The sequence below is a fragment of the Molothrus ater genome, chromosome 23 (assembly GCF_012460135.2).
Source record: "Molothrus ater isolate BHLD 08-10-18 breed brown headed cowbird chromosome 23, BPBGC_Mater_1.1, whole genome shotgun sequence".
Taxonomy (NCBI): domain Eukaryota; kingdom Metazoa; phylum Chordata; class Aves; order Passeriformes; family Icteridae; genus Molothrus; species Molothrus ater.
The window spans coordinates 3,819,914-3,846,674 of NC_050500.2; the positions used below are offsets into that span (position 1 = coordinate 3,819,914).

Genomic DNA, 26,761 nt, shown 5'->3' on the forward strand with positions numbered 1-26,761 from the left:
CTCCCCCGTTCCCCCGGCCCCCGCGCCCGCGCGGCCCGGGCGTGTGCGCGTGCGTGTGCGCGGCGCGCGAGCCGGGAGGCGGCGGCGGCGGAGGCGGCGAGGGGTGAGTGAGGGAGGGACTGAGGGAGAGAGCGAGGGAGGGAGGGAGCGCGGACCGGCACCGGCCGGCGCGGACCGGCACCGGCCTGCTCTGCCGCGCTCCGCTCCGGCCACGTCCCCCTGGTTCTTCGCCCCGGCACTCTGACGCGTCTTTGCCGGCGCGGTCGCTCCGTACCCCAGCGGCGGCTGTGGCAGTGTCGTGGGTGCCCCAGGGCCTCCGTCCGCCCCGCTCCCGGGGGATAGCGGGAGGGAGGGCGATCGCGACCGCCGGTGCCCGTCCTCGGTTCTTCTCCCGGTGCCCGTCTCGGTGCCGCAGGGCCCTCGGTACCTGCCTAAAGGGCAGTCGCTCACTCCGGTCATTGACGGGACGTGTAGGTGCAGACTCTGCCACGAGGCCTCTCTCTCCGGTAACAAGAGGGCAATTTCCAAACCGTGCTGTCACCATCCAGTCGCTGTCCCGTGAGTCGCTGTTCCCCGGCTCCGGCGGGGCTGGCGGAGGGCAGCGGGGCAGTCCGGCAGCCCGGTACAACGGAGGGTCCCGGGGCTGAGCTGCACGGCAGCCGAAGGCGAGCCCAGCTGAGCTCAGCGATGTCAGACCCACGACAAGGGCACACCGTGGGCAGAGCGTGTGCGGGTTTGTCACCGGCAGATCTGGAGCAGTTTCCCTTGGATCAATAGCGCTGCTTTGGCTTTTGGCGTAGAGAGCCCCAGTGAACCCTGGGTTTCACGCTGTGCTGCCCTCCCTGGTGATGGGTGAACTCCCCAGGCCCGAGCAGTACCGAAATGGAAGGGAAATGCCCCAAAGTGTGCAGAGCTCAGAGATTTTAGCAAAAGGGCTGCCCAGCTTTAAACGTAAACCTCATTTAAAGCATGCTGGTGGACAGACAGACTGGGTATTAATGCTGTGATAAGGCTGTCAGGAAGAAAAATAAGCCCAGTGGCTGGATCTGATATGTGTATGTGGATGCTGGAGTGGTTTTTGGGTTGTCTGTAAAGAGGAGCGTTTGAAAAACCACTCATTGGCAGCAGTGCAGCCCAGCGTCAAGCTGGAACCACATTCCCATTTCAAAACTCAGCCAGTCTGGTTTGGATTTTATCTTCATGTCACTTTTATTTGAAAATGGGAATGTTTCAATACTTAATAAGTTTTTTTTTCTGATAGAAGGGTAGTTAACAAGGAAGTATTGATTGTGTTATAGCAGTTCCTCTGCACTCCTGGTGAGCGAGGTGCAATGCTTGGAACAAGAGGTGCACAAAGGCTCCCTTTCTGAGAAACCCTGTGGAAATGGGTCTGTTCTGCAGGGAAGCACCTCTAGCACTGCTTTTCCTCAATGAACCCACCTGCTAGACGGTTTTTTTTTTTTTTTTTCCACGTGGTTTAGGAGTCATTGAGTCTGTGCAAGAATGCAAAGGAGATTAGAGTTGTGAGGATGCCAGTTGCCATGGCAACTCTATTTCCCATGGATTTTGATCCTGTCATAATTATGCTCTTTTTCTAACTGATTTGGGAGCTCTGTGATCCTTGGGGATGATTAGTGACAGTTACTGGGGATCCTTCCCCTCACCAGATTGATCTGACGCTTTCCTAAAAGACCCAGCTGCTTGTTGCCAACGCTGGCTGCTGTTCCCTTGCATCACAGATGATTCAGGGGAATTTTCTGGGAACGTTCCACAGGTGTCACATCTTGGCAGGGAAAAATAGGAAGAGAGAAATACGAGTTTAGGGAGCTAAATATGAACTGTGCTTTCTAAGGATGTAGAGAGAGCCCTTTAAAACCCTGCATTATAACAGAGGAAATGTAACATCTATGGCAAAAAGCAATCTGATGGGAAAAAAGAAGAAAAAAAAGAAAAGTGCTTGTTTGTGCTTTACTGACTTGCCAAGGTTTGGCTTGGGGTGTAGTATTCCTCTTCCCACATTGGTACTTGCAGGTGGGAAGCTTTGTGGTGCTGCGTGGGGCACAATCTCTGCAGCAGGAGAAGCAGTCCCCAAGACTCAGGTCCTGGGTTTAGCTGGGCATGTGTTGTCAGACCTGTGGCACCGTGGCTGCTGCTTCAGTGCTCTCTAGTAAGCTGTGAGTAGCCTCACTAGTGGTGATCCACCTCTGCTGTGGCAGAGCCAGAGATAGCAGAGACCTTCATCATGGAATTTCCCCTGTCAAGTGGGCTGGATGGAGCTGCCCTCCGTGTCCCCGAGGGTGGCAGGGGCACTGTGAGGGGCCCAGTGTTGCAGATTCTCTCAGCGACTGCCATCACGGACTCAGCACTGGGAACCTGTCCCCTCACAGAGCGGGTTTGGTAATATTAACTTTAGTTCCATCACAGCTCAATGGAGGGAAAAACTAGAAAGTGCCATAAATTCAGCCGAGCTTGTCAAAGCTGTCAAATTACCCCCTGACAAAGCTCCTGCCTGTAATGACTGCAGCATCAGCTGGAGGGGATGTCTGTGATGGGGTGACAGCACCAGGGCTCAGCACCGTTACACTTGTGATGTACTGTCATCAGGGGCTCCTGGGCACCACTCGAGGGTGATGCTCTGAGCAGAGTTAGTTTAAAAAAAAATACCTAAAAATATAAGGGTATAGACCAGCATCCTGCCCTCTGTTCTCAGCCAGAGTAATGCTGGCTGCTAAATTCTAGTAAAGGTGTTTCTTGGCCCCATTTGTTAGTATTAGGAGTCCAGAGAGATAATGTCTTTGCACGTATAAAAGGTGCTATTGATTTCCTGTTACTGTTGTCCTGAAATGTGCATGGGGTGTCTATGGAGCAGTGACAATCCTCCATCACTAGCTTTATGGGAAAAGAATGCTTATTGAATCTCTTCCCATAAAATATAATCTCCTTCTCCCTTCCAGAATTTGCCCGCCCCTGTGGAAGTCCCTTATGTTATGTCTTTGAGAAAATTGATTTTTTTTTGTCTGTGCTTTGTATTTAGTCTTATTTTTAATTTGGCTCATGTGATGTGAAGGCTTCCCTACCATTAAACATGCTTGCTCAGTCTTGTATTGCTTCTCTTTCATATAGATTAACACTTTCAGAATGTTTTAAAGTAAAATAAAGATATTTGCCTGGCACAAGTCTCTCTTCTTGTTGGAGTTTTTTTAGTCTGAGCGAGTCATTGCCCTGCTCCTTCTCTGCAGACAGGGCTGAGGCACTGACAGCTTTTCAGCTGTTTACAGGTAAATTTGGGGTAAGTTTCTGGAGTGAACACACACTGATTGATCATGGCTGAATGACACATTAGCCCAGAGCACAACTTGCAGTGTTGTTTGCTCAAGAAACAAGGTGGTCTTTGAACTTTAACAGTGGCAAAAATACTGTCAGATTTGTCCTTTCCTCTGTGTAGCAAATGACTGACTATGGGATTTTTCCTTTCAGGGAGGAAACGGCAACATGAATTCATAGATGATGAGTAGGATGCCAAAGCCAGAGATGACAGTGCTCTTGAAGAAATGCTGGGTAGAACAAAAAGGTAAAAGGAACAGCTAATTGAGTGCATTTCAGAGCCTGTGGGACTTTGTGGGGTACCTTTCCTCACGAGGCAAACGGCACACCCCCTCAAACCAGAGCTCAGTGTTCTGAATTCCCTCCTCCTCTGTTTTGCATGAAGTCCCAGTGCCGCCTCTCACTCCTGACCTGCTCTCTCTTTGCTCGGGTTTTCCCCAAAGTTGTATCATTATGTATCTAAAGCCCACACAAATCATCCTTTCCAGCCTGTCCCTGCATGTGTGCCCTGGCAGGTGCAGCAGCTCTCCCTGCCCCACCAGCCTCTGCTGCCGCGGTTGTGCTGAGGGCAGGAACAGAGATGGGAGCTGCACTGGACCAGTCCATTTGCAGGCAGTGTGATGCTCCAGAGGGTTGGTCAGCCAGCCATGGGCTGTCCTGCTGTGGCCATGCCCCCAGGCAGGTGCACACGGCTGCAGTGTGGGGAGTGTTCTACAAACAGGAGCCACCGACAGGGCTGAGTCGCTCTCTGCCACTCTGATGCCTTTTACTGCATTTTGTGATAATGCTGTTGAGATGCCCAGAGGAAACACTTCTTATTGGCTCTTTGATTCTGTGAAATTCTCTCTGTGATGGAGGCGTGAGAGTCTACCTGGGGACTTGGGGAGGTAAGAGGCAGATTTAGTCATACCTGCAGAGCACCACGCAGTAGAAAGGCCTTGTTGTGCTCATCCAGTGGCAGCAGAAGTGGCTGAAGCAACTGATGGGGAGCAAGAAAATCTTCATTAGTCATGTAGCTCTCCTTGGGATATTTTCATGCTTGCTTGTGCAGGCTGGCTTAAATCCCCCAAAAGTCAGAAGCAAATGTTCTCCTTGCAAGTATTCCAGGTTTGCAGTGATGATTTATCTGCCTGTTGCCCCTGCCTCTCATCTCTCTCCAGCAGCAGCTGTGTGAGGCACAGGGTGTTTCTGGGGCAAGCAGAGGATCTTATCAGTACTGTGTAATGGGTTGATATATATATATGTAATAGTATCTGCTGGAAATGTTGTTTTCAAAACAGCAATCAGGGAGGAATTACCTGTAGTTCAGGTGTTTGTGCCATTTGGCCAACCAGAGCTCTTAGTTTGCTTGGAGCCTTCCAGCCCGATATGACAAGAGCCTGTCATGGACAGAGCTCTTTGCTCTGCCTGTGTTCAAAATATCTGCTGAATGTACTCTGAAACACTGATTGACTTTTTTGGAATGGTCCTAACTTGTATAAGCTGTTCCTACAGTTCAAATCCATTGTTACATAATTTTTAGTTTAATAGCACCAGAGATGAGAATTTAAGGATACTAAAAATAGTAATTAGCAAGTTTCTGTTGTTGTCAATCCATATTTTGGGAGATTTGATAGTTTTGTTAGTTGTTTTTCTGCATATGTGTATGTGAAGGCTGTTGATATATTTTTCAGCTATTTTCATAAACTTGGATGTAAATCTCTTATACTCTTTGGGTTTCAAAATTCTTCATCATCAGTCTGGAGAGCTTTGAGTCTGTAAAACTGGAGAACAGCCAGTGCTGGCAGGACCCGTGTCCCTACAGGAGTGCTGGTTCCCCAGAGCCAGGTCATGTTGCCATTCCTTATTCGTCCTGGTCCCTGCTTGGGGCCCTGGCACCCAGCCAGCACAGAGCAGTGGTGGCTACAGCACCCACAAGGCCGGGTGAAATGTGGAATAGGGAAGCTTTACAATATTTGCTGCAATTTTGAGAGCTCAATAGATTTGTTATTTTACTGCTCATGCTGCTAAACATTGGCTCGGGTCAGTCACACGGTGCTGGTGCTTTAAGGTGGCCAGTGGCCACTAGCTGTGCTCAGCACTGCCATTGCCAGCTCCAGCGTTGCAACACGTGCTGTCCGCTCAGCAGTGGCTGGAAAGCTCCAAAAGGACCAGATCTGGCAGCAGCACAATCACTTCTGCAGGCGTTGTGCTTCAGGCGCTGCCAAGTCCTCGCTGCTTTTGCTTCCTTCCAGCACGTGGGATTTGGTGTGACCCTGGGGACAGACAGTAGCCTGCTGGGCTAGCTTGTGGTTTTTTGGTTTTTCTCTCAGTTGTGTCAGCATTCAGGTTTTCAGTTGCAGGAGAGTGATGGGCAATATCTGTTCTGGTTGTCCTGCAGACACTGGCATTGGTGAGCAGTGGCAGCAGTGGAAGGTGGCGTGTGTCGCCCCCATGGTGACATGAGCTGACAGAGCTCTTGAGCAAAGGAGCCTGTCTAAGGGAGAGTCACATTATTTGGGGTCCTGTAACCTCACTGCTGATTCAAATTCTCTTTCTGAGGTGGAGCTTTGCAGAGCACCTGACTGTTGGTGTTTAGCCCACGTCTCTCAAGCAGTCAGGGAAGGAACGTGAATCACTCTGTATCCTTTGATCTGAAAGTTCAGTGCTAGTCCTTTTCTGTAATTTCTTAGTCACTGTACTTGAAGCTCTTGCCCTCAGAGCTGGAGGCAAGGCAGGAGGAGGAGATGCACTTAGAATTCCTCCAGCTTTGAGATAGAATATTGCATGGACCCACCAAGGCATTTTAGCAAGGCCATGCCATGTATCAATGACTGTTACTAGAATTTGGGGCTCCACGGTTTTCTGATTTTGTCTGTGGGGTTTTATTTGGTTTGCTTTAGGTTTTTTCCCAAGAAATTGTGGATGTTTCTGAATAGTACCTGTTAGATCCTCAGATGAGCTATGAACAACCTTTCACTGCAGCCCTGGGAGTTTTAATCCAGATACTTGCTCTCAACAAACTTGCTATAAACCATAGAAGCGCTTTTGTGCAGATCAATTTTGATATCACTACTGAGAACATAAATTGGAATTTTGATTGTGAAAATTATTGGCAAAGTTTGGTCATGTAGAGCAGGTTTTACAGTGTGTGTGACAGGCTGTTGATGGACATAAGCACAGATCCAGAAGATCCTTGGCTTCCTGTAAATATTCAGGTGAAGTTATGCTAACTTATTGTACATTGTTTCCCTGGCAGAGATGGCCCTTTAGATAAATGTTAAATAAACATTAAATACAGACTGACACTGTCAAAAGGAAGGTACAGCTCACTTAACACTGAAAGTGGCATTTCATAGAGACCTTTTGCAATTTGTAGTTCAATAAAAACGGTAATCTGTGTAGAAATATTCTGTGCTTGCCTATTCTGTCCTTGTCTGCCAGTGCTGACAGGATTGTGTTCCTGGTTTTACCTTCGTGGTGTCCCAGGCTGAAAAACTTCATATTTCACACTCAGGAGTTCTATAAATAATTGACATGCCTATCTTAGCAACTGAGGTTCAGCAGCAAATTATTCTGGAGTAGTAGGGGTTTTCTGCATTCTATACTCCTTTTCATCTTAATTTTCACTTCACTACTGAGAGTGAGGAACTGATTTACTCCACTTCAGGAGAAAAAGTATTATTGTACTGGTATTACTGTTCCAGTCCTTCAGGGGAGGAAGTTCAGGGCAAAGTCAGAACTCACAAATGAACCCATCTCAGTGAAAACGAGTTATTTCTGTGTATTTTCTGCAGCTACTGTTTGGATATATTTCTCATTTTGTACAACTCTCATGGGTAACATGGGAAAGAATAGTCTTAAAGGTTAGACGAGGTTTAAGCAGACCTAGAAAGAAACTGCTCTGTGGCTAAAACTAGTGAGAAAATATTGAACCAGTCATTTTTGCCAATAAGAAGTGTTGTGTACCCTTGCTGGCAGAGCAGAAGGGTTTGTGTGATGAGGCACTGTTGGGCCACCCCAAGAGAACTGGAGCAGCTGCTCTGCCATGGTGCCACTGGGAGCAAAGCATGAGTGACTCTAGTTTGTAACAGTGGGATTTCTTTTCCATTTGGTTTTCCTATTCATAAATAATGAATGCAAAAGGAGAAGTCAGGGAAGTTCCTTCTCAGTGTAAATTTATTACAGGTCAAAGCCAAATTGGGATGGAGTCCTTTAAAGATTTGGGATAATGCTTTCAGCAATGATGCTTTTTAATTGAAAGCTGAAGTGCTCTGTGGGTTAATGAACCTCCCTGAGGGAATCACAGGACAGACTTGGATGGGATTTCGGGCAATGGGCAGTGCTAGGGTGGTGCTGTCTGAGCAAACTGACTCAGGTAAATTTGAATTTGCCTCTGGCTTCTACTTTTGGAATCTATGTGATTTTGAGCACCTTCTGCCTCTGTTACCATCACCAATTCTACCTCTTTGGTTCTCCTGTTGTTCTTCCATTGTTGTCTTCCATTACTCGTTGTTCTGTTCTCAGTGCCTGAGGCTGACAGTTTCATACCTTGGTGACTGGTTTGCCTCCCAGATCCCTATTTATTCAGTTATTATAGACAGCACTCCAATTCTAGAGGAGTTGGAAAAGATACTTGTTTAAAAGCAGGAACACAACTTTAGGAGTATAACTTTAGGGATCTTAAACATCTTTCCTGATTTGCTCCAGCTGTAGCTAAAGATCCAATCCCAAACTCACTTGTGCTGAGCTGGGAGCTGTGCATCCACTGCAGAGCCAACACTGCATGATGGCTTCTGGCACTGAGAGTTTGCAGGATTTACTCTTATCCCTGGGAAGAAGGGTTAAGATATGGGGTGAAGCATTCCCAGAGAGCAGGCATGCTATACAGCTTGTTACAGGAGGATGACAGCTTAAAAGAAATTAAAAACCTAATCCTTCCACCCTCATTGAAGACTGCTCTAAAATTCCAACCGAGAAGGCCACGCATGACAATCACATTCCCTCCTTACACAGAACAACTTGATTGTCTTATTAGAACAGAAAGCAAAGAGAAATGTCCTGGATGTAGTGTAGGAAATTGTCTTTACTAAATCTAGCCCAGCATATATGAGTACTATATATATTATTTGATTTTGCCAGAATTACAAAAACATGGGGGAAAATTGTTAATGTAAGTTGACTACCAGAGTAAATCACAGCCTAATTATTCTTTTTTCCCCTGGCTAAAATTAGAATTTGATATAGTGGTCAATAGACATTTTCTTTAATTTTTGAGACATAATTTCTAATAGCTAATCCAAATGAATTGGAGAAAGTTGCTGCAGAATTGAAGAAATAAATTACCTGAATTTTATGGTGACTTACTGGTAAATCCCCTTAGTTGGAAGCTTTAATTTACCTCATATTTCATTTTTTTTCCTCCTCTAACTGGCTTATGGGTGAATATTAGGGCAAAATGATTGCTACTTTCTTAGTGGCACTGGGGTGCTGGGAGCAAAGTGAAGGCAGACCCCAGGCTGTCTCACAGGGAGCCAAGGCCAAGGGCAGCAGGGGCAGTGGGTAGGGCATGGTGGCACCCATGTCTGTCCTTTTGGAACTGGTGCCCCTGTAGAGCAACTGCATTGTTAGTTCTGTTCTTGGTTAAACAGGTAAATGTTGTGTTCTGTGTTGAGGCTACTGGTTTAAATATCCACAAACTCTTTATAGGGCTTTGCACAGCAAAACCATCTTTCCTCAAAGAGTCCCTTAAAGGGGCTGGGACTTTGGATTTGTACTTAATTTCGTGTAGCCAGCAGAGTTTAACTAGAGGTGATTTGAGTGTAGTCTTTGTATTTCTGAGGGAAACAAATGGGCTCAGAACTGCAGAAGGAATGGCAAGAATGATGGATCCAAAGCCCATAGTGTAGAAGATGACTGAGTTCAATCTCCTCCAGGGAAGTATGTGCTTTTGTCCATTCTGAGTCCAGTATCCTTAGTTCCTGGTAATGTATATTCTCTTCAACTTCCCCATATAAAATTGGAGAAGTTACTTGGATGGCAGAGCGTTAGGAGTATACTCCTTTGGAGAACCTTTTGGAATAAGTGCATGTTTTGGAATATTTACCTGTATTTGCTAAACTTAGGAATTGGCAGTTGTACATCACATGTTGTAAGGGTGGGTTTGTCCACACACATTGTCTTGGTTAAGTCTTGGGTTTATTCCTAGAAGAAACACCTTTAGATTCTGTGTGTGAAGAGAGTAAAGGACAAAACCATTTCATTTCTATCATGTGAGGTATTTCTAATCATCTCTTCTCACACTTGAGAGTATTTTTGTGAAAACACTTGGCATTCCTTGCTTCTAAATAATGAAGTAACTTTCTGCAAACAATTCACAAGAAATGGGGTTCCAGCATTGTCATTATGGCTATTAAACCTGTCTGAACTGTTTTTCTTTGTGCTGTTTGCCATAGCAACGGTGATGTGTAATTTGCTGAATATCCATAACAGGATATTTGAATATATCCTTAACACTTTACTTCTGCATATAGCTCACTATGCCAAATCATCACATTAACCTAATTAACCAAGCCAGACCCACATCTGCCATGGATTGACAATTAAGAATTTTAAAAGAACTTGGTATTTCACCTCCCTTTTGATGAAATCAACCCAGACAGCAATCACCAGCATAGCACTGGCTTTTATCAGTGTGCTGATAAAAATTATTCATGATTCAGACTGCACAAACTCCTGGCACATCTCCTCTCTTGCTGCTTATCAGCTGGATGTTGCTCTGTGCTTGTGCCCCTGGAAAGGTAACAGTGAGCAAGTTTATCCCACACCATCCATGCACAGAATCTTGTGCAGTTCAGTATCTCTGTGCTTTACTAACAATTGGTCTGAGTTTTAAACAGTGGGAGCTGGGGAACTTCAAAGATACCAGCAGCACTTCAATTCAAATGGCTTCTTTCTTATCATTTTATTGCACAGGAATGAAATGAAAATGTTTGGGGCTTTGCTGGCATGCTGGATGAAAAACTCCCCATTTAGTATCTCTGGAATTACACAGGTCACAGTGCTGTAGAGTAACCTATGTGTACACATTACCTATGTATTGCTGTAGTAACCTGTGTGTACAGAAATCACACCTAGCATTAGGTAATTTCAGGTGTGGGATAGTCAGTTCACTAGGGGTTTGTGAACTGGGGTTTGTGTCTCATAAAGTAGAAAACATAAGGTAGAAAACCTTATGTTGAGGAGGAGAATGAGTTCATTATCTAGATGGAGCAGAGTTCATACACTGCTTCAGTAACCCCTTAAAAATGCTTTATTCATCCTCATGCACACAAATTCTCATTGTCTTTACAGACCAGGAAGGACCTGGAAAGCCAGGCAGTGCTCCCAAAGACATGTGCTAAGCAAGGTACACACTGCTGTGGAGTCAGGGTGGTTGTGTTAGTCCTGGCAGTGGATCTGTTCCCAGTTAGTGCAGCAGCACTCCCTGTGTCCCCAGGCTGTGCAGGCCAAGGCAGAGTCCTGAAGAGCCTTGTCCCTCAGAGCATGGACCTTGTTGCTTTAATGAGCCATACAAGCACAGAAGGAACTGCTCAAGCCTTGGAGGGAAGAGACAGATGTAGACTCATGTGTGCACACAGAGCTGACTTGGCATTTCATTTAGTTTGTGGGTGATGTGACCCATGTAGAGTCCCATGGATGGTTACCTGTCCAAAGGGTGTCAGTGAACACTGCAGCGAGGGCTGTGACTGGAATGAATGGTTGTGCCAGTTTCCCTGGCAAGAACAGGAAGGCTGTTTGTGTCAGAAGTTGCTGTGTGTTTGCAGGGAGCAGCCTGAGTTCCTGCCACTGGCATGGGGGGCTGGGAAAACAAACCCAGCAGTTCTCCAGCATCCCTGTGTTTGGTACCAGTGAGAAGCTGTGTCAGTGTTGGTCCCATCCTTTCTCTCATCTCTTGTCATTACTCGGTCTTGCCTGGATACCCACGTGGAAACTCAAGCTGCCTAGGAATGCTGGCCTGATGTTCCAGGGGCTGCAGGTGAGCTGGCTCAGGGCAGCAGCACTGTGGGCTGTGCTCCTTGGCTGAGCCAGGTGCCCATTTCTTGCTGAAGAAGTGGCAAGGCAGGTCTGTCCATAGAGGCTCCAGCACCTGCCACTCTGAGGGGAGCTCTGGGGAGGAATTCAGCATGGACTGGCCCTCCACACCTCCGTGAGGCATCAACCAAAGGTCCCTGACTTGCATCAGGAAGTTGCTTCCTGTCCCTCAGCACCTCTGTTAGTCTGATGCTATCTTTTGCTATAATGCAACCTATGAAGTACAACAACTGCATGGCTACATCATGGCTCTGCTAAGCATATGGATTGCCTTGGAAGAATAACCAAGGAGAGACATAAATTCCCTAGAATTCATCAAGAAAATGGTAGTTCTTTGCCAGTGTGGCAACTAGAAAAGTTTCCATTTCCAGCATATTTTGACGTGCTGAAGGAAACAACTGTCTTAGCTGATCCTGTGGCTGCATTGGTATTTGTGGGTATTTATAGGACATTGTACCAGATGAGCTTTCTGACCGTCGGGAGTGAGCCTGTCATTCTGGAGCCTCTTCATCAATGTGCCTTTCACGCTCCACAAGATTAGCAGCTGCTGAAAATAGGAAAAAGGAAAATTCCTTTCTTCTGTCTTAGAAGAGGCCCATCACACCATCCTCCTTTCGTCTGGGCTCGGAAACAGCTTCGGTCCTTAGCAAAGCCAAAGCACCAACAGGTCTTTCTAAAGAAGTTCTGCTCCCAGGAGGATCTAAGGGAAAATATCCTTTTTGTGTGTTTAGTCACACACATCAAAAGAAACAACCGTTGCAGTCTTGGTTTGCATTGTGCAGGCATTAGCTGTGGTCCAGTTCTGCAGGGCTCTGCTCAAGGAGGCTGAAGTGCCTGTGCTCATCAAGCTTTGACGGCGATGGGGCAGACTCAGCCAGGCCAGAACATGCCATTCCTTGGGGCACGTCAGTTTGGAGAAGGACAGAACGATTTCCTTGATGTTTACAACCCCTTCACAACCCCCCTGACCCCGAGCATCCCATTATGAGTGGGATCTATGACAATGTCTCACAAACTGTGCCCGAGGGATGGGCAGGACTCTCTCAAACCCTTAACGTCTCGTAACTTGTTTCTCTCTGCAAATCACAAATCCTCATCTCCCTGCACAGTGCCAAGAACGCCTGTTTCACCCGAGCATCGTGCTTTGCACCCCGGAACGCTGTGGAAGAGGGCCTACAGCACCCCGAATATTCAGCACTACTGAAAAATGGGGATATAGATAACCTCTGCAGCCTGGGGCCGCCGGTCAGGGCAGGGACACAGCTCCGGGCTCCGTCCGCCACTTAGAAACGGGGCAGAGCCGGGAGCTGCCCCCGCCCGGAGGGTTCTCCGCTCTGGGGGCTCGGCGGCGCCGGGACCGGCCCGGCGGGGCAGCCCCTCTGACCGGGACGGAGTTACTGAGGGCGGTGACAAACGCGGGTGGCAGGGGGCGCCTCTCACAGCACGGCCCCGGCGCGTCTCGGCGGGGGTAATTTGGCTCTCTCGGTGTAGCCTGAGCTCCGGTGCGCGGGGCGGGGCGGCTCCGCCGGGCGGGGACTGGCGGCCGCGCCAATCGCCGCCTTTGTTTGGGGTCACCGGGCGCGGGGGGGGGGCGGTGCCCGCCGGGGCCGCGCGCAGCCAATGGGCGGGGCCGGGGCCGCGGCCGGCCGGTCGGGCCTCGCGGGCCATTGGTGTCGCGCGCTGTCATTCTGACGGACGGCGCCGCTCGTTGGCCGCCGGCGCGCGCGGCACCGTGCGTCAGCAGCTTAGTCCCGCCTCCCCCGCGGGGCGATTGGTCGCGGCGGCCGTCAGTCGCGTGCCCTCGGCTCTCCAGTGGCTGTTGTGGCCGTCGATCACGCGTTCCGTCCCGCCCCCGCTAGCCCGCCCAGCGCCGCCGGTGAATGGCTGAGGCGCGTGCCACTGAAGCGCTGCCGCACTGCCATTGGCGGGGCGCCGTGTCCATCGCGCCCATCCCCTCCGGGGACCCGCCCCCGGCCTGCCACGATTGGCCACCGGGGATGTCAGTGCGGCAGATTGACCAATGGGAGGCGCGGGGCGTGCGCGGTGCGCGCGGGGCGGCCGGGCCGGCGGCGGCGCGGGAGGAGGCGGCGCGCGCCTGGTCCCGGTCGCGAGGAGGCGGAGGAGGATGTGGCGCGCGGAGGGGAAATGGCCGCCGAAAACAAGCCGGAAGGTGAGAACGCGGCCGGGCCGCCCCCGCCCCGCGCCGGGCCCCGCGCCGGGCCTGCCCGCTGGGCCGCCCCCGCCCCCCGCCACGGCCCCGCCGCGGGGCGGTGGCGGCGGCACAGGCCGGGCCGCGCGGCGCGAAGTTTGCGGCGGCGGCGCCCCCGCGGGGCCGGGCTGGGCCGGGCCGGGCCGGCGGGCGGGCCATGTGCGGCGGGAAGGCCGCGTGGCGCGGGGGCCGCGGCGGCCGAGCCGGGCCGGGCCGGGCCCGGTCCCGCCTCCCGCCGCCTGCCGGCACGTGCCCGCCCGCCGCCAACATGGAGGCCCCGGCGGCGCGGCCGGCGCGGGGCCGCCGCTCGCCACGGCCGGGCCGGGCCGCCCCCGCCGCCCCCCCCGCGGCGGCGGCGCACGTGCCGCGCGGGCGCGCGCCCGTCGGAAGCTGGGTGGCCTTGGCCACGGCCCCGCCAGACCGGGGCCTCCGCGCCGCGGGCGGGCCGGGGGCGGGCGCAGCGGCGGGCGCGAAGGTGAACGCGGCGCGGGCCCGGCCCCGCCGGGAGCCCCGGGGCGCCCGACTGAGGCCGAAAGTTGCCGGCGCGGCGGGAGCGGGGCCGGCGCGTCCGCAAGGGGGAAGCGCCGCTCTGCTGCCGCTCCTGCCCCCGGCCCGGCGGGAGCGGGGCCGTGGCCCTGGTCCGGCGGGAGGCGGGTTGGATATTTCGCGTTATTTGGGGTAAGTTTGTCCCGTCTGGCTCGGGCAGCGGTGCTACCGCGGACCCCGCCGGCCGGGTGGTCGCGGCCGGTACCGGTGTCGGCGCCTCCATTTTACAGGGGCGGGAGGAGAGAGCAGAGGGCAGTTCACATCCCCTGCCCAAATCCGGTTGAACATGCCAACACCCCAGGGATTGGCCTGGTTGTAGTTGGGCACCTCAAGGAACGGTGTTTAGTAGTAAGTAATAAGGATTTTTTTTTTTTCTTTATTCGCCACAGCACATGTACATCCTCGTCTGGAACCCATTTGTATTCTTTACTGGGAAACCCCTTCATAGAATTCAAGGGTTCTTATCCCACCTTTTGTCTGTATTTTTTTTCTCAGATTGCTTTGGGAATATAATTTTTGGATTGTTTCTTGGTGGCTGTAGAGCCCCCTGGGCATAGGTTTGAGTTTTGATTGCGCCGTGAAATTCAAAGGCTCTGTGAAAATCTAAAATTTAAGTAGTAGAGGTGATTTTGAGTAGTGTTGGCTTCATCTTTTATTGATCTCTTTGATGCTCCCAAATCCATTAATTTGATCTTTGCTTTGGTCTGAGAAACGTCGGGCTTCATTCTTTTCTCACTCGCGTTGAAGTACATGATTAACTGCGCTCAAGTAGTGAAATGCCACCTGGCTAACAGGGATGTGAGCGAGAACAGAGCGAGCGTTCACCTGGACTCCTGGCTCACATTGTGACGTTTTCGTTCTCTTGGGGGTGACAGTATTGTCACCAAAGCACAGTCGGGTTCGATTCACTTTTCGGGCTTCCTGTGCCAAGGTGCGATGGATTTTTCCTCTGTAAAGCAGAGGTTTCAGTGTGCTCAGCCCTGTGAGGCTGCGGCTCTACGGACAAGGCAGGTCAGTGCTCCCTGGCTGGGAAGGCAACTTGTCCTTCCGCTTGTTATTTACTGCAACTTTTGTCATGTTTGGTCTCGGTGAATGGTTTCGGGGGGCGGTGGGTGAGGTGTGTCTGTGCTGGGCAGCTGTGTTTGCTCTTTCGAGCAGGGCAGTGCAGGAGCTGCCAGCGAGACGCCCGCTGTGCCCGGCGCTGCCGTCCGGTGTCTCCGCTGGCTGGGCCGGCGCTGTCTCTGTTCCGTGCCCGTGCTGAGCATCGCGGAGGTGGGAACGGAGCAACCCCGGCTCGGCACCGGCGCCCGGGGTGTTCTCGTACGAAGTCACAGAGCTGCTCCCCCGCTGACCTACTTTTGCGGTGGATTTTCAAGGAGACGACATATAAACCATTCATTCCTTAAACCTAAACTCCACCTGTCAGAAACTTAAATGGGAATGCTTTTAAGGCATGATTCAAGCAGAGTGTTTCACCAGTAGTGCAGGTGCTGGAGGAGAGAACACAAGTTGCTTTAGATTTTAGTTACTTCAATGAGTTAAAAGCGGATGTAAATGGCAGCTCGCGGGCCGGCGCTGCTTTCATTGGGGAGCCGCCTGCTCCATCCCCCCAGCGCGGTGCAGCAGCGAGGAGCCTCTGAGCAGCAGCAGCACACGGCTCTGCAGACCTGCCTGCCTTTGGACCTCCCTGCCGAGCTGCCGTCGGGGCTCCTTGTGCTCCGGGAGCAGCGGGAGATCCCCGGCGGGAGTTGAGGTTTGGAATGAGGCTGGCGCCGCTGTCCCTTGGCTGCAGGAGAGAGTTCCACGGCTTGGAGAACTCGGGTGAGTTTCATCTTTTCTGGTTTCCTCGGGCAGGATGAGGCTGGTAGAGTGACCGAGCGGCTCTTGCCATCCTGCAGCAGAGGGTTTGTGGGTTTTGTAGTTCCTGCTGTGTGTTCTGTGCATCTGAGCTGAGCCGGTAGGACTGACCCTTGGCGGTGCCATCTTGGTAGCTGTGATAGCTCTGAACTTGATCAGGGGGTGCTAAGGGGCGGTGTCCTTTTAAAAGCTTCCTTTTTGTTATTTAAAGTTCAAAAGGGGAAGAATGTACACAGGCAGCCTTTTTAATTTTGTGTTCTCGCAGCCAGGTACCTCTAACAGAGAGCTTTGCAGAGAGTAGTGCCCGTGTGTTTTGCGTGTGGCTGGCGCAGGGGCCCGGAATTTTGTTGTGCGCTGAGTTCGGTTCCATGCAGTTGTTGAATTTTCTGTTAGTTGAGGCAGGGTCATGGGTGGGATGGCAGGAGGAGATGGTGTTTCTCCCAGCAGCTCCTGAGCTGAGGGTGCTGGTGGCGTGGGCTGACTGAAGAGGGCAAGTGGAGCCTCAGATGTTAGTGGCTTTGGGGGGGCTATTTGGGGAACAACAGCCTTTTGAAAGCAAAACATCCAGATTTGGTTGTTAAACAGCAAAATACTTCCTTTGCAAAAGTGTTACCTGAGATTTTATTACTTAAACAAACCTGAACTTAGGGTGTGCTGGGGTTGTGTGCTGCAGGATCAGGCTGTCGCGGGGAGGAGGCAGCATTTGACGCTCGGCTCAGTCCATTCCTTGCCCCAGGATTTTTGCTGAATCTCAGCGTTGGGATTTTACCAAAATTTCTGTTGTCAGAATTGAAAGCAAACTGTCTCCTGGTGAAGTTTCTAGACCCTCTTCATGGGCTGTCAGCCAGCAGGACAGGTTCAGGGAGTGGGCTTCATTCCCTTTTTCCAAACAGGAGGAACTATATATTTGCGAGGTTGGTTTTTTTGCGTGCTTTTGGTACTGCAATCGTGTTATTCCCGATGTAAGGCTTAGGGCTTGTTTAAAACTCTGGTTTTAAAATTTAGTTCTGCATCTCTTCTTGTTAATGATTTTCACAATTACTTTGATGTAAAGGTTTTTTAGTTTATTTGTTTCAGTTTTAAAGCTACGTATGTAGGAAACCTTCCTGAGATGTATTAACTCAGATTTAATTTTCTGTATCAGTAGGTGATGTAGTGAGATGATGATCTAGAAGTACGGTTCGCATGGATACCTTTAAATTTTAATTTAAATTTAAGGTCAGTGCTGACCTTACATTACTAGTGGTCTTAAATGGCTCTCGTAAAGACCTCCTTATGTTGGTAGATGTTGCTGGAGGAAGGGACAGTAGCTGTCCTCCCTCTGTGCAGACAGCCTTCAGAAAGAGGGAGCTGGAATGTGACCTTTATTTTTCAGTGTCCCTCCGTCTCTGCTTCAGTAAGCCACCTGTGTCTGAGAGGAAGAAACCCCCAACCACCAAACCCAAACATTGCCAGGGAGCGAAACAAGGCTGGGTGGAGTGCTTGAGGAATACCGGGCTGGTTAATTGGAATGCAGTGCTTCCAGCAGCTTCCTGCAGCTTCGGTGTTCCCGGGCTTCCGCTTCCACACCTTGCTGAGTTTTCGCTTTGTAGTTTTCTCCCCTCACTTTGTGTCCTGTTTTCACCTTCCTTGGCTCCTGGCAGCCCTGTGTTGTGTCAGTGCTGTGTTAAACCCCGTGGGTTTGGAAAGGCAGGTTTGCCTGGGGGTGCTGGTGCCTTTGGGGTACGGCACTCACCCTACTGCCAGGGCAATGCTGAAGGGCCACTCTGTGCAGTCATGGCACTGGGTGAATGACAGCAGACTGTCCTCACTGGACATGGAGTGCTCACTGTCCTTCTGCTCACATTGCACGCTTTGGTTCAGGGGGCTGGGTTTTTCCAGCCAGCTCTCCAGGTGGGTTTCAAAACTCAAACTCTTTGTGGTATGAAAAGTGAAAATATCTATTGCTGGTGGCTGCCAGCACGTAGGGTCAGAGTGACTGTCCTGGCCTTAGCCAATATGTAAGGACTTCTGGGAAATGTGTTGTAGTGTTGAGAACATCTGTAGTATTGGGAACTGAATAAAAAGATGGTTGATTTTTTGCTAGACTTGGCCAGTACTATCCATCACTCCTTGGCTTCATTGCCATTGAATTTGATGATGTAATTTTAATGAAAACCAAAGGGTGAAGTAATTGATGACATGTCTCAACCAGAGTTGTTGGTGATGGTGAGCAATGATTTCATCATTCTGGTGCACTTGTCAGATTTAGCAGCAAAGTGGTGAAAATCAGGCATGAACATGAGGAGCTGCAAGGAGAGCCTGAAGTAACTACACTGTTTGAATACTCCCAAAGTTTGCTTTTAGAGTAGGTCCTTGTATGCACCTTCTGACTGTAAAGGAATTCTCCTCTTGCTCCATTAGCAAGTGCTTGAAACCTGCCTAGGTGGGAGAGGGAAAGAGGAGCTTGTTTTGCTGGTGGGGGAAAGTAGACTCGGAAGTGTTGCACAGGGCACTAAGTGTATGGCACAAGAAATGACTGATTGTGGGTGATTGTGTCACCCAGCCCTCAGCCAATGTGTGGGCCTTCATTAGGGAAAATTTGGCTCTCAACCCTTCCCCAAAACGCACCATTTGCACTGGTGTTCACACTGAATTTAGTTATAAAAGGTCAAGAAACTTTATGCTATGAGAAAAGGACAGAGGGACTTCGGTGTAGCACGTTACTGGTGGGGAGAACTGGGCCACTGGTGCACAACAGCAGCTTTAGCTGTATTTGTGTTTCTTATGGTTTTAGAATTGTTTGTAGAGTTTGTCATAGCAACAAAGTATTTATCACAAATATTCCAAGGCACTAAGGCTAGATTCAGTAACTTCTAGAGAAAAATTGTTTTGTTGCTCATCTTTCATACTGCCACCATCCCTGTGATTCCCTCCTCATCCTTTCTGGGTTTTTTCCTTCCTCACTTATTCCATGCAGGCAGCAGTCACGCCATACACGTGCTGGTTTGTGTTGCCCTTTTTGCTCCTTTTTGTATATTTTTTACCTTTGCCTGAACTGCTTTGTCTTTCCTTGGTTCTCCCCTCAGCCCTGGGCTGCATCCCGTGCTGGTGGCCTGGGAATGCATTTGCTCAGCCAGTGTGTGACCGAGTGCTGGCATCCAGCAGAGCCCTGCTGAGACAGCAGCACTGCAGAGCTGGACCTGGTTATCTTCTCTTAGCCACCCTTGATTGATATTTAGAAATCTGCTTTTGTTGCCAAGAGATTTACTACTGTAATGATACAAATATTTCTAGCAAACAGACCAAGAGCTGTTGGGTTTGCTTCTGTTGCTGCTTGTTTATGGATGGAAGATGCCAGAATTGAAGTTTAACTGTGAGAAATAGCATGGCAGTCCTGCAGTTGTTTGGATCTGGAGTCATTCTTTGCATTTATTTCTTCCAGATGGAGTTTGTTGGATTTGTCTGTGTCTGGAGGTCGGCGAGTGACTGGGTGACTGTGGTGGCCTCTGTGCACTGTGTTTTTGTGGTGCCACTTGTGCACTGTAGGGCTGGAACTCTGCCACCTCAGTGGTTGGTCAGTGGTGGTGGGATCAGCTGGATGGCTGCCCCTTCCCCAAATAAACATGATATTGGGTTTGTGGTAGTTTGTTTTGTACTAAAGTTCCCATTTGTAATGTTTAAACACCTCTTGCCTCTCTTGAGGTAGTTAAGGAGATGACCAGCCCTAAGTTATTATTTCATAATAATGGGTTTATAAAACTTGTGTTTGTGAGTTTATGGCTTACTTGTGTTATTTATTTCCAGAATAGACCTGTCTGCAGATCACCAGCTGATGAACATCCTTTTGACCATTTCTTTATTTTCTAATTACATGTTTTATAGGAAAACTGTGATAGTTAATGGGGCTGCAGGTCTAAATTCACCTCCAGGATCACCAAAGATTTAAGAACCAGTTAAAGAAAAAGAAAAGGGGGTAAGGGGTTGTTTGGAGAGTGGGGGGAGAGCACAGACTCTCTGTGATTTGCTGTTGTGCACTTCAAAGTTTTATGGCCCGTGGTGCATCCCTTGGGAGGATAAAGTGCAAGGAGCATGAAGAAACCCATAAAATGACGAAGGGTTTATGTGGTATAATTAATGTGGAACTTTCCATGAACTTTATAATACTTACACTTTCTTAATTCTACACGAGTTTCTGGTTTGCTAATAAGTAATCTTGAAGATTGCTAATGGAACTTAAATTTTGCATTTTCATCCTGAATTATAACAGGACACATTGTAGGCTGCTATATTTTAGTCTGTAGCTTCCTTACTTGAGTTCTCAGCTGTGGCTGTGCCTGCCTTGGGAAACATTTTTGAGCTGTGGCCAGCTCTGCACTAAAAACCCCCATGTTGATAGAGCTTTACTGGCAAATCCTCCCCATGCCAGTGTGGCTCTGCTTGCACAGACATTTTTTATTGACACTGGATGGATTTGCAGATCTTGGTGTTGTTAGTTGCACCCGTGGCAAAAATAAATGAGGAGAAAGTTCAAGTAAAAATCTGGATTTGCACAGTAAAACCAAATCAGTGCTGGGATGTTGCAGCTCCTGTTTTTAGCTACCAAGGAAATTTTAGTTGGTGATAAATGGAGGAGTCTGCCTGTGCTGCTGGATGAGCAGGGCTGCAGAGCAGTGTGGACCCTTGTTCCTCTGCCTTCACTGGAGCCCCCATGGTGGTGGATGGGCTCGTCAGCTGCACCAGCAATGGCAGGTTTGATTCAAGCAAGGGATAGCATTGGGTGGAGGGCATTGCTCCACCTCCCTAAAAATGCCATGGTGTTATTTGTGGGGAACAGGACCAGGAAACCGTGATGGTTCATTTGGAAGAATGGGAACTCTTGTTCCACCAGTACCCTCAGTGCTACTGGGTGAGTATTCCTCTCCTCTCCTGTTCCCAGCTTCCTCGACATTCCTCACTGTAGGAAAACATTGGTGATTCCAGAGGGCTGAGAAGCAAGTTTGAAGGCAAATGTGTGTATATGTTTGGGGATATGGGTTCTTCACTCTCATAGCTGGTTGGCTGATTTCATCCTTTTCCAAGGTCAGAAGACCTGGTTTAGAGGTCACTGGATTTAGGATTTGGATCCCACACTATAATGGTTGTGTGTTCTGACCACATGGCTTGAGGAGTCCATAATGATAAAGCTGTTTGGATCAAGGCAGGAGGCAGTTGTTTTTCACATAGGGTTTTTTTTGGAGTGAGGAAATGCCATTGCTAAATGCAGAAAAGGGAGATGTAGTCGTGTTACAGGATGGTGAGAATGACCTTCCATTGCTGTAATAACAGAAGGTGGGAGATGCTAACAACAGGAGTTGGAAGGTTTAGCGTCAGCAAGTTCTGACAACTTCTACCAAAACATTTTAAAGGGCTCTATTATCCATAGGCACTTTCTGGATTAATAATACTGATAATTGATGACAATGGAAGAAAGTTAATAAAACGAGCTGAATAATTAGAGGTCTGCCAGCCCTGCAAAATAATGGAATGAGTGATAGAGGGCTTGACTGATACGGAGGTAAGGGGAAGTAATACAATTAATGTCAATTAAAATGTGCCCATGGAAAATAAGCTGATGAGATGTAACTGGGATGTAGTTTGGCTGATAAAAGCAATAATGTGTGCTGTAAAATACTTTGCGCCTTAATGAATTGAATGTAGAGCAATGCAGTGTTTTGAATGAGAAATGGAAATGGTGTAAAATGAATGCAGGGAGTGGGAAGTGAGTATTGGCTGCACTGGGAGGTGGATCTGGAGATGGCTGGGAGCTGCTGGCATGGCAGACCTTGCCTGGCTCTGGTCTTTGCCACAGGCAAGTTGTGTTTTTGTGGATAACCCCAGGTATCACAACTCGGGTGTCTGTGAGGCTTTGAGTGGCTCAAGTGTAGGGAAATAGTGGTGACAGTCACACGTGCAGAGCATTGGCTGGGGAGAGGATGTGCCCAAAAAGCCCTCTAGAGTTGATACGTTTTGAGGCTACCTAGAACAGAGGCTAGACAGTGCTAAAGGAATAAAGTAGGTATTTATTAAAAATAAATCCTTCCAAGGATGCACCTTGGGCTGTACAAGAGCCTGACCAAGGCTATACCCAAGATGGACCCTGGGTCACAAACTTTCACACTTTTATAACTTTTGGTCCATTTACAGATTGGATTAATTGTCCACTTACAGCTTCAGGTTGTGCAGTCCCATCCTCCCAGATTGCTCTCCTCAATTTGCTGCTGTTTACACTTTTTGAGCTTGAAGCTGCAATGTTGTCCTTGGTTCTGGGGCTGGAAAAGGATTGTTTTATATAACTAAACTGTCTGGAGAACTTGCTAACACTTTATATGGACTGCAGAGTTATATACTAATGCAGTACAGAATCTGAAAAATATGAAAGCTAAAACCTGAGGCATCAGATTCATGGTCAAAAATACTCAATATCCAAATGAAAATCCTGGAATGGCATAATGGAGAGCACCCTCTCCCTGATTTCTTTAGCAGTCCAGCAGAGATCAATCCTGCCTGGCTGCTCCTTGCCCAGGAAGAAGTTGGGAAGTGGCAGCCCTGTTGATTTAGTCCAACACAGGCTCACAGTAAAGTTCCCAGTAACTCAGGGAGCGTGCAGGACTCATAAATTACAGAGCAGCTCACGTTTATCATACACATCGCTGCTTATCTTGTAAACTCATCTGCTGGGCTTGCACGAGCAGTTGATTTAACAGCATGTATATTGTTGAACTTGACACATCCAAGAGTCTAATCAAGCTTTAAGAATACCAGGGATGTCTGGCTGCTGGTGTGAAGTCTCTGCAATTCCTAAGTAATTTCTAAGAATGATCGTGGGCCAGGCTCTGTCGGGTTCACTGCAGGTCACAGGGAATGTCTGTGTTGTAGGGAATTGCAGAGGAGTTTTATCATAGTGCTGGCATGTGTTTTATGATATAAAATGATTAGATGTGTAAAATGAAGTTAATATCCTTTTTCTGTACATTTTCAAGTGGGAAATGACTATAAATTAATTTTGTAGGGTAAAATGCCAGTGAGTAACTGTAGTGCTTGTGTAGCACTGTCCAGGATCTGTCATGGGATGCATGAGGCTGGTGGAAGATGACAGAGATCTGGTGTGTTTGGAGGGAGAACTGATAAAGTTCTGTGTTGTGGCTGGTCTCTCTTATGCTGCTGCTCCAGTTCCCTTTCCTGTGGGGACTGATTTGGTTGATAAACATCTGGATTTCATGGGTGCTTTGATTCTTTGGATGGGTTAGAGGGTGATAGACACCTTCAAGGTGCTGCTGGTGTGGGATTGCAGGGCTTTTTGGGACTTGGGTCTTTTAAGAGGAATTGATGCACCTTCTACATATTTAGTAATAAAACCCAATAATTTTATATTATTTAGTATTTCTGCTTTTGAGACCCTTGGGCATGGTCAGGTAGGAAAATTTCATCCCTCTTCCTCACTCTCATGCTAAGGAACTACATTTACTTTGAATTGTGAATGGAAATAGAAGTAACCCGGGCTTGATCAGGTATGGTGTGTTTTAGTTCTAAATGAACTAATAGACCTTGAGTTGCATTTCTGCTGCAGCTTGACTAAATTATAGCAGGTGCTGGGGCTCTGTGCTTATTTACTTGCAAATCCTGTCAAGTGTGAACTTCATTTATGACTTCCCTGGCAGGTCGTGCTGCTGTGGTCACAGCTTCTACAGTGTTTTGTTACTGTTGCTTGTAAAATTTGCCACTGAGGGAAATAATGAGCTAAAATAGGCACAGGTAAGCACACACAGGCTCCTTTTGTCCAAATCCATTGAAGTTCTTCTAAAACTTTGCAACTGGAAAGAATTAAACTGTGTTTGTATTTCTGAAATAAAGTTGCAGTTTCAACAGAAAGCTGTTATTTGTCTTTATTGCCATGGCAAATTGTTCTTTTTGGGCTGGGGAACTGGGGGGTTTCCAAGTCTTGTCGTTGCTTGAGTCTCCTGGTTGCAACCACCCATTCTCCTGTGTGTACATCATGTGTCTCCTCTTTGTTCTAGATGATCATGGGAACAGCAATGGCAGTCATGTAAAAATCTTTTTACCGAAGAAGCTGCTTGAATGTCTACCAAAATGTTCAAGTTTACCGAAAGAGAGGCACCGCTGGAACACTAACGAGGTAGTTAAGTCTCTTACTTATTCTTCAATGTACCAGCTTACTTAATGCTTATGGATTGTTTTGTGAGAGCATGCCGTGCAAGTTACAGGATATGAATTCCTTGGCTCTGGAACCTCTTCCATAAATAATTAGTCACAATACATACTGAAAGTAAGCTTTAAGTGAGACTTGAAGGCAAATGTGGAAGTTGACTTCTGTTTTCGACTTCCAGGAGTCTATTGCTCATGTGTGTGACTTGTCTCTTTCACATCACCTTAATGAACTATTTCAAAATGGTTTAAAATTAGATAGGCGTGTTTGTACCATGATGAATGAAGTGTTACTTTCCTGTGCATGAAGACTTCTGAAGAAAAAATTGGTGTGTGTTCTTTCCTGCCACACAGGGTCCTGGGAAATAACCAGCTTACCTCTGTCTGAGTAATCTCATTAAGAATAAGGAAAACACAGAACTGGGTTTTTTTTACTGGAATCCAGTTACTCTGAGTATGCTGGTTCACAGATCACCTGTTACTGCATTATGATTGGGTAATTTAATTAAAAAGAAGTATTTTAAATTCTGTGGGCCAAGGTGAAGTTAAAGAACAACCCAGGTAGCTCTACAATCCCTAGGCTTTACTCCTGCTGTGCAGCAATGCTGAATGTCCCATGGCAATACCCACAGTGTGTAGTTTTAGTTTTTAGTAGCTCTGTCTTAGTGTAGCTTTGCCATATTTATGGGAATCACTTAATAATAGAGGAAATCCACTTGGAGAAATGACTATAAAACTCCAGTTAGTGTCTGCTTGTTGAGAGCTGACTGGTCCTGTTCCTCTGATCCCTTGTTTGTAGATGTAAACTTGTTAACAGAACCTGTGCTCCTGAGTTTAGCACCTGCAAGTGGCAGCTGAGTGCAGGATCAAACACAGCTCACTTCTCTGTGTGTGTTTGCTGAGCATAGAATCAATCACAGAGCAGTGACTGTGTGTATTTTTCAAAATTGGAGTCCTTACCCCTCTTTTTTTGGTCTCTGGAAGTTACAATCAGGTATTTTTTTTTAACATACCCAGTACTGTGATAGAATGAATCGGGTCTTTGGGGCCGTTGCTGGCCTTGGCTTTTTTGTGTAGATGTTTTTGTCTTGGGTCATTTGAATTGAAATGTAAATCACAGAAAATGTGGGTTGTTGTTTATTCTGTGATAGTGTTTGTATTAATGAGGACAGGGCATGGAGCAGTGGCAGATGATGTTTGGACAAACACAGCTGGGGGCAAGCAGGCTCTGCACAGGTTTGTGACAGAATTATGCTCTTCCTTCTTACTGGAAAGAGCTGCTTGGGGTGGGATTTAGTCACTTTAATGTTGCTGCTGTCCCCAGTGCAGAACTTTGTGCACATGTGGCTTTGGGTAGGATTGGTGTGTGGAGCTTCTTATGAGTACAGGATATGGCAAAGTTCATTATGCAGCTGAAAACTGTTATTATTCATGAGTAAAAGCAGGAACGTGCAGGTGCTTGGTGTGATATATTAGGTTAGGTGGAGAATTTGGGAGTGTGGCTGTTCTCCTAAGGGTTGTGTCAGTGTTTTGGGGAGTGGGGAGTGAGCAGCTCTGCTGGTGCTCAGCAGTGTATTGCTGGTGGGATTGTCTGTTGCTGTAATTCTGGATGGATTGTTTGCTGATAGACACAGGTCATCATCAGCTGGGACATAAAAACAGACTCAGCCCCTGTCGGTCTTACTGAATGTCAGATTCCTCTCTCTCATTTGTATCCCCTCTTCACAAATCTCTCACTGAGGCTGTTATGCCATGGGGATGTGGAGCTGGGTCTGTCCATGGGTTGTAGCTTGTGCTGACTCTGCCAGCCTGTGTGGTGTGGTGTGGCTGGTGCAGTATCCCTGTTGCATGATTTAAATGAAAGAGCTTTTCTTGTGGCCAGAGATTTTTTGGCCCCATTAGCTCAGAGGGGGGGAAAAAATAGAAAAAGCCAGAGTCTTATGCTTAGATGAAGTCTTGGAAATTTGTGTTAATTATGGGGGAGGAAGGAGCTGAGCTTCCAGATTTTACTGCCTTCCCCACCCCCAATCTGAAAGTTTAATTCTGTGCACTGTTATAAAACTTGAAATTTTCTTAGGGTATAATTGAATAATAATGTTGGACTACATTCCCGAGGCATTCTTGAGGGAATAAATTTTTTCATCTGAGTACACAGGTGTTCTGCCTGTGCTAGTGAAGACAGAAGTTGTAAAGTAGAGAAGAAAAAGTTGTATTTTATACAGTGGTATTTCCAGAATTTTTGTACTGATTTCAGAATCCCTGGTCCTGTGTATGAGGTGTCTCCTGGACAGGGAGGTTTAGTAGAAGGTGAAAAATAAATGAAATGCCTAAACAACTTAGAGATCTGAATGTGTGTGACAGTTCTGTCCTCCCTCAAATGGTGTGTGTTGGGCAGTCACAGCAGGAGTCTCTCCACGAGCTGCAGCCTGTGAGTGTAGCAGACATTGGTGTTGGATTCATCCCCAGGGTGTGGAGGCCAAACCCTCTAACCCAGTCATCACCCGACTCCTAAACGTTCCCTTTGTGCTCCTTCGCATGGAGATGGTTCAAGAAGCCTTGAACACAGCT

The 26,761-nt window shown here is 48.2% G+C and overlaps 1 protein-coding gene across 6 annotated transcripts in view; it reads left to right on the forward strand.

Annotated features, from left to right (window-relative positions):
• Window positions 1–85: 85 nt before the first annotated feature.
• Window positions 86–26,761, forward strand: part of CAMTA1 (calmodulin binding transcription activator 1) — a 249,536-nt gene continuing 222,860 nt past the window's right edge. For 5 of the 6 annotated variants that reach the window (XM_054517128.1, XM_036396502.2, XM_036396506.2 and 2 more), the window contains exons 1-3: window positions 86–103; window positions 3,478–3,571; window positions 24,046–24,164. In XM_054517128.1, coding sequence (XP_054373103.1) covers window positions 3,505–3,571; window positions 24,046–24,164 — 186 coding nt within the window. In that variant the 5' untranslated portion in view covers window positions 86–103; window positions 3,478–3,504. Of the gene's footprint in view, window positions 104–3,477; window positions 3,572–13,454; window positions 13,568–24,045; window positions 24,165–26,761 lie in introns of those variants that run through there. The other variant, XM_036396505.2, reaches the window with a different exon arrangement.